This window comes from Xenopus tropicalis, chromosome 2 (assembly GCF_000004195.4).
Source record: "Xenopus tropicalis strain Nigerian chromosome 2, UCB_Xtro_10.0, whole genome shotgun sequence".
NCBI lineage: Eukaryota > Metazoa > Chordata > Amphibia > Anura > Pipidae > Xenopus > Xenopus tropicalis.
This window is the reverse complement of record NC_030678.2, coordinates 83,836,793-83,844,563: the sequence shown is the minus strand read 5'-3', so window position 1 is coordinate 83,844,563 and position 7,771 is coordinate 83,836,793. Positions and strand designations below refer to the sequence as shown.

The 7,771-nt window shown below is 36.3% G+C and overlaps 2 protein-coding genes across 2 annotated transcripts; both read right to left on the bottom strand.

The window, feature by feature from the left end:
- Positions 1 to 230: 230 nt before the first annotated feature.
- LOC100489074 (E3 ubiquitin/ISG15 ligase TRIM25-like) lies at positions 231 to 2,163 on the bottom strand. Its single transcript, XM_002941576.5, has one exon. The coding sequence runs from the start codon at positions 2,085 to 2,087 to the stop codon at positions 522 to 524; it is 1,566 nt and encodes a 521-aa protein (XP_002941622.2). The 5' UTR covers positions 2,088 to 2,163; the 3' UTR covers positions 231 to 521.
- A 2,578-nt stretch (positions 2,164 to 4,741) lies between these two features.
- LOC100489379 (putative tripartite motif-containing protein 75) lies at positions 4,742 to 6,693 on the bottom strand. The gene has a single exon (XM_002941578.4). It carries the CDS (start codon positions 6,691 to 6,693, stop codon positions 5,176 to 5,178), a length of 1,518 nt encoding a protein of 505 aa, XP_002941624.3. The 3' UTR covers positions 4,742 to 5,175.
- Between the last annotated feature and the right edge of the window lie 1,078 nt (positions 6,694 to 7,771).

Sequence of the window (7,771 nt, the reverse complement as noted above, 5' to 3'; positions counted from 1 at the left end):
AGGAGCATTCACCAGTTTTCAAATATAAAAATACAAGTATGGGATCCCTTATGCTAAGACCCATTATCCAGAATTGAGTTCTGGTTATTTTGCATGGAGTCTGTTTTATTACAAATGATTTCCATTTTCTCTGTAATTTTAAAATAAAATATTGTACTTGATCCTAACTAAGCTGCACAAATCCATATTGTGTTATTTAATGTTTCATTGTTTTTAGTAGATAAAAGATATGGAGATCCAGTTTAAAGAAAGATCCTTTATCCAAAAAAACGCCCAGGTCCCAAGCATTCTGAATAATAGATCCTAAACCTGTATTATATTCTGGCTATGCATATGGAATCATTAACAGATAACTATAGTGGATCATTCTTATTAAAAGTAAAATTGTAGTTAAAGTGTGTGAGTATTACACTATATTAAAATGAATAAGATCCATAAACAGTTTTGGGTCCTTACCCATACCTTATTAACCTGTGACAGAGAAGTAGCTTGTATCTTCATTAATAATGTAGTTTCCCACCTTATTTCCCAATATAGATCCAGCTATCTTCCCCAATATAGAAGCCAGCATACAGAGGTTCTGTGAAATCTGCCTTGAAACTATATAAATGTTTGACTGGTTCAGATAATTCATAAAAAGACAAACACCCACCCTCATAGTCCAGATATATCCCAAAATGGAAAGTGGATGGTTCTATATATAAATCTTCTGACTCATCATCATGGTCTGCTGAAAATTCTTGATCCTCCCACCTTAAGCACCAAGACTTGTAATTGTTTCCCATACATGATCTGTCACCTTTTCTTTTGACACTGTTATATGTCACACCTATGTACCAGTCTCCTGTATTGGCACATTTTACTTCCCAATAATGCTGTCCTGAGGAAAATTTATTTTTGCTTAGCACTTGTTGAGTCATGAATCTCTCTGGGTGATGAGGCCGTGAGACTTCATTCTGGCAATAAGATGCACGTCGTAAGTGAGGTGAAAGAGCAATGTTTGGGTCAGCTGTATTAACATTCAGAATCATGTCAGATTCATCTTCTGTATAAAAACCCCTCGATAGTTTGAGTTTGGGAATAGTGTCAGTCAGTCTTGAGAGACCTTTCTGCAATGTCACATCAATTGTTAGTCCATCAAAATTAGAGATATCGGCTACCTCCAAATGTTTTTTTCCCAAATCACTTGTGATGGCAGGTTGCTTTAGTAGGGTTAGTGGATCTTTGACACTACACAGCTTCTCAATGTGACACTTTTTGGCATACAGATCAGCTTTTTCAATTTCAAACCTCTGGATTAGATCAGCCAGGGGATGTGAGACTTTTTCTTCTTGTCTAATGATTTCATTTATTACCTTATTTTCTAGTGCCAAGACCTCTTCTCTTATGTCACTGAACAGTGCAGCCACCCTTTCTTTCATGTCACTTGCCCTGCCTTCTTCTTTCTTTTTGCGCTCCTGCAGCATCGATAGTTGTTTTTGATTTTCAGTTCTTCTTAAATTTAATTTCTGGAGAAAATCTAACAGCGTTGTCTTTTTTTTCTCAAATGCATCACTTATCAGTTCCCAACTGTGTCTGTGGTGTTTACCTTCTTTGGAGCAGCTTAAACAGATCAGTGCAGAATCTTGAGGGCAAAAGTACTTTAGAAGCTCATTATGGATTAGGCATTTATTTCCTTCTTCCTTGAAGGCAGTGGGTTCAATTAAGACATGTTTTTCAGACTTACTGTGGGTTGTCAGGTGCATATCACACATGGAAGCTTCGCAATGAAGACATGTTTTCACAGCAAGCACTGGTGAAGCAATGCAGTAAGAACAAAAGACCTCAGATTTTGTCTCCTTTGGCTGAGTACAAAGATAACGTTCTACAATGTTACTCAGCTTCAGGTTTTTCTGCAGAGATGGCCGCTGCTTAAACACTGCTCTGCATTCAGGGCAAGTGTAAATCCCAGATCCTGTCTGGCTGTCCATAGTATGCACAATGCAGTGATCACAAAAGTTATGCCCACACGGTAGCATTACAGGATCTTTATAGATGCTCAGGCATATAGAGCAGGTAAGCTCATCGTTCAGACCAGCAGAAGCCATTTTCAAAGTGTGTGAAGAGAAACGAAACTGAGGTTTTTTCTTCAGCTTGCAGGGTGTGGCTTTCTCTAAAGTACAGCTCAGTTTAATACCTGTTAACCCTGTATGTTATAAATAAAACAAAGTGCTGTTCACATAAAACTTTGCAAACTCTAATAACATTAATATAATAAAAATAATTATAGCAACGTCAATAGCCTAAAAGCTTTATAAAATAAAAAAGTCATAACAACAAAATATTTACTTATTCTAAAGGAAGACATTTGTGCCCTCCACAAATTCCCATAAAGGCTCCATTATGCTTATATCTGGTGAGTTGGAAGGCTATTGTAGATGCCTTATCTTGTTCATAAATACCCTCTTGAATTTATTAAGTAGCATTTATAATGGCAATATCACATTTAAATATAAGAACACCACAAAGGAACAACGTTTGCCCTATAGGGAGTACCTAGCACAAGGTACTAGATGCTCTAACAAGGAAAATAAGATTCAATGCACACACAAATCAAAAGTACCCTTCAGTTGCTGTACTGTCATAAAAATTAAAGACAACTTGATTTTATTGATTAATACATATTGATTTTAGGTTGTTTAAAATCAATACAAAATTACACTTCTCCACTGAACCCATAATTCAGTGTAATGTTCCTTTAAACATAGGTAAAGCAGAGGGTAGTTGCTACTAATTTTGGCAAATGTTATCCAAAATATTTACATTAAATTACATATACTACAGGTATGAAATCGATTATCTGGAAACCAGTTATCCAGAACGCTTCGAATTATGTTAAGACCATCTCCCATAGACTCCATTTTAATCAAATCTTTAAAAAGGATTTGATTTTCCCTGTAATAATAAAACAGTGGCTTGTATTTGATCCCAACTAAACTGAATTAATCTGTACTGGGGGTGAAATAATCCCATTGGGCTTATCTAATGTTTAAATGATTTTCTAGTATACTTAAAGGAGAAGGAAAGGCTAGTAAAGAGTTAATCTCAAACTGCAGGCATACCTCCAGTTGTCTCAATAGTGCCCTTAAGTCTGCCCATATTTCACCTGTTCAGAAGATCAGAAGTGTAAAGAAAGTTCCCAAATTGCCTCACTCCTGCACAGACACCCAGACCAAGTGAACATGCTCAGTTAGGTAGACTATGAGTCAGCTTCCTGCTGATTGGCTCAGATCCACATTCCTAAGGGGGGGAGTGAGTTCTTAGCATTCTTGAGGGAGGGGGGAGCAGGAGAGAGCGAGAGCAGAAAGCTGCGTGTCTGTGGCACAGGAATTACAGACACAAGAAATCTTTTTTCAGAGAAGTCAGTGCAGCGTTTCTGTGAGTGCGTATGGCTGTATTTACATAGACCTTTCTGATAAAGCTTACTTAGTTTTTACCTTTCCTTCTCCTTTAAGGTATGGTGATCCAAGTTACGGAAAGACACCTTATCCAGAAAACCCCAGGTCTCGTGCATTCTGGATAACAAGTCCCATATCTGTACAGAGAATTATCCTAAATACTTTGTGACGGCAAGTGAACATTCATTTACATAAACAATATAAAACAATATATATACAGAAATAAACATGCACGCATGATTATCTAATATGCAATATTTTCATAAGCTTTACTTCCATCAGAATCTATGTACAGTATGGCTTTTAAGTGTAAACCTCATATGATAACAATATCTTATATATGTAATGTCAGAGGATTATGTACATTGTTGCAGTAATTAGGCAAAAAATAGGCAATAAACAGACTCCAATAAAAATCTGTATTTCAGCTGCAGATAAAATCCTTTTTTAAATAAGAATACAAACACCTATATCGATAATCAAAAGTCAATTTCAGATCTTGGCAAAAGTAATTTAAAGACTGACATATGGTTTACAAGGTTCATGTAACCTTGAATAAAGATTTTCTTCATACAGAAAAACACAAACTAAACTAAACCAAACTATGCCTATGCGTTGACTGCTTTACCTAGAAAATGCAGTACTGTAATTCAAGTAAGACAGAATGATTATAAATATTCAGAAGGAGATAATCCGTGTAAATAAATACAAGAGCCACAAAGCAATGAAAACTTTGTTCATATTAATATTAGTAGTTTGTTTCTAAAAATGTGTAAACATAATAGAAATTGTATTGGCTAATATGCACCTACCTAGAACATTATTATCATGTACATGCAGTACATGTATATATGTACATTGCTTGGGACCTGGGGTTTTCTGGATAAGGGATCTTTCCGTAATTTTGATCTCCATAACTTAAATCTGCTAAAAAATATATAAATATTGAATAAACCTAATTGGCTTGTTTTGCCTCCATAAGGATTAATTATATCTTAGTTGGGACCAAGTACAAGGTTCTGTTTTATAATTACAGAGAAAAAGGAAACTTTTAAAAATTAGAACTATTTTCTTATAATGAAGTCTATGGGAGATGGCCTTTCTGTAATTCGGAGCTTTCTGGATAAAGGGTTTCCGGATAAGGGATTCCATACCTGTATATATCTTTTAACCCCATCATTGTACTATAAAAGTCAAGTTATTGTAGTGCAGACTTGAAGGAGATTAGAATTGACAACTTTTATGAATATATGTAATTAGTAATAATAGTAGTTAATACTACTTGTTCTATGGTGCACAAACTCATAAACCTCATCAGGACTATAAGTAAGCAGTACAAATATATCTTCCTAAAATTACACATTACCAAAATTTTGCTGAATTTATATCATAGATTATTCATTAATTAACCATTGGGCCTTTGGCCCAAGTTTATAGATGTGGGAATTGATATAGATTCTTGTTCATCTCTATAATAGCAAATGTAAAATGTTGAACAAAAATAGAGAAAAAAAATCTGAAAAGTGTCCATGCAATATACTGACTACATTGCTATACTTTAAGAGAAAATATGTAATATCTATGGCCTTTAGAAGGCTAATTGCATTACTGTTAATTTCTGGTAACAGGTGACACTATGAAGCCTATATAAGCATGAAATGTTATAATATGGCAAACATTTTGAGCACCATTGGTTTTCAGTAGGCACAATTTACTGCTTCTAACTAATCAACCCTCTTTAATTGCCAATTTGTAGCCAGCAGCCCTCATCTATATAAAAGGCTGCATGAAGAGGTTCAGTGAAAGTTGCCCTAAAGGTATATAAATGTTTGATTGGTTCTGATAGTTCATAAAAAGATAACTGCCCTCCTTCATAGTCCAGATATATCCCAAAATGTAATGTTGATGACTCAGTTTTTATTACTTCATGTTCATCATCATGATCTGCTATAAATTCTTTATCCACCCAGCTTAAGCACCAAGACTTGTTATTGCTTCCAATGTATGACGTGTCACCTTTCCGCTCGACACTATTGTATGCCACACCTAAGTACCAGTCCCCTGCATTCCCACTTTTGACTTGCCAGTAATGCTGTCCTGAAGAGAATTGCTTTGTGCTCAATACTTGTTGAGTCATAAACCTCTCTGGATGATGAGGCCGTGAATGCTTTTCCTTGCAGTAAGAGGCATTTCTTAAATCCGGTGAAAGAGCAATGTTTAGGTCAGCTGTGTCAACATTTAGAATCATATCAGATGCATCTTCCACAAGAAAACCTCTGGCTCTTTTTAGTTTTGGAATAACATCAGAGAGTTTGGAGAAGCTTTTCTGCAATTCCACTGCAATGCTTACCTCATCCAGCTCATCTATAGTGTTATCAGAACGTTTTTTCCCAAGGTCAGTGTTGATTGCAGTTTGCTTTAGTAGGGCTAATGGGTCTGTCATACTACAGAGCTGCTCAACATGGCACCTTTTTGCCTGCAGATCTGCTGTTTCCATTTCTAACCTGTGGATTAACTTGTTCACAGTGAAAGAAACCTGCTTTTCCTGTCTAGTAACTTCACTTATAATGTTATATTCTAAGGTCAAAATCTCTTCCCTTATGTCTTTAAACAGAGTTGCCACCCTTTCTTTTATTTCAGTTGCTTTTCCTTGTACCCTCTTTTCACGTTCCTGCAGTCTCTGCAGTTTTTTCTCAGTCTCCTCTGTTCGTATATGTATTTTCTTCAGAAAATCGCACAGGGTTTTCCTCTTTTTCTGGAATGCCTCTGTCATAAGCTCCATCCTGTGTCCATGGTGTTTGCAAATTCTGCTGCAGCTCATACAGATAAATGCAGAATCCTCAGAGCAAAAATACTGTAAGAATTCATTATGGATCTGACATTTATTTTTTTCCAAAGAAACAGTGGGTTCAGTTAGCTTCTCTGACTTACTGTGGTTTTTCAGATCATGCTGATATGTTTGCCCAGCAAGTCCAGATGACATGATGCAGACTTCTGGATCTTCCTCTTTTTGCTGAAAGGAAAGGTAATGTTCCACAATGTTAGAGAGCTTCAGATTTTTCTGTAGCAACGGCCGCTGTCTCAACTCAGCTCTGCATACAGGACAAATGTAAATTCCAGACTTCCGTTGATGGTCAAGACTGGTCGAAATACATTCATTACAGAAAAGATGAGCACAAGGTAGCATCACAGGATCTCTAAAGATGCTCAGGCATAGAGAGCACCTAAGTTTTTCACTTAGACTAGCAGCTGCCATCTTCATAGTAAGTAATGAGAGATGAGACTGTCAAACTTTATATTTGAAATGAAGGGTGTAGCTTGTTTTAGATGCAAGTCATCTATATCCCTGTCTCTATATGTCATTGTTCCTTACAATAGACTTCCTTAAAATAGACCTTTTCTTTAAGTACTGCAAACCACAAATATATTTTCAAATAGAGAGCTTCCAAATTGTGCCTGTGGGTTCTATTGTTGTGCATTCATTTAATTGTTCCAACAAGCAACCATTGTGATTTACTTCCGAGCAGCTTAAAGAAGGAATTTCATCAATCGTTTTCTCAAGTGTAAACTTTATAGACAAGAAATATAAAACATGTTCTATATGTTGTATTTCCATTACACTTTATTGGTTGTGTCACACAAATGAGCACAGGTAATTCTACACAGACACATTTTTCAACATATTTTATTTAATATATTTGCTGCCATAAAGTTTTATTTTCTAGTATTATAAAAAAAAAATTAACCACTAAAAAAAAAACATTAGGTTAAAAATCGAGTTTAACCTGGGTCTCCTTCATGGCATCCTAACAGGATTGCAGCAATGGCCAAAAAAACAGGCAATTTGTGGGGGATGGGGGGTGTTTATAAACGGCTGAGTTTGGGAGACAGGGTTTGGCCAGACACAGTAGGGTCCAATAGATTAGGGGAAGAAGACTGCTATAGGAGAGAGAATTTGGGGGGACTGGGGTGTAACTCGACAGATATTATTCATCATTTACATCAGTCCCTGCCCCAGAGGAGCTTACAATCCAAGTTACTGCTGACATAACCAGTCATGGAAGGGATGGGTGGAATTCTAAACCCTTTTCTAAAAGGTTAAAGAGAATGTAAAGTCAAAATCTCATCTCTGTGTTTATATATAGCCCTAAGATGGGAAAGTTGATCTAAATAAATCAGATGGCAAAGCAGTTTAAACAGAAAAACTGAGGATACTTTCTCTGGCTGAAGAGATAAGGGTACAAGGAGAGGGGATGCACATCAGTTTGTCTTCAGTACCTGCCTGTAAACACTAGTGTAGGAGAGGGTCCTATGAGGGTAAAAGAGCAGCATCT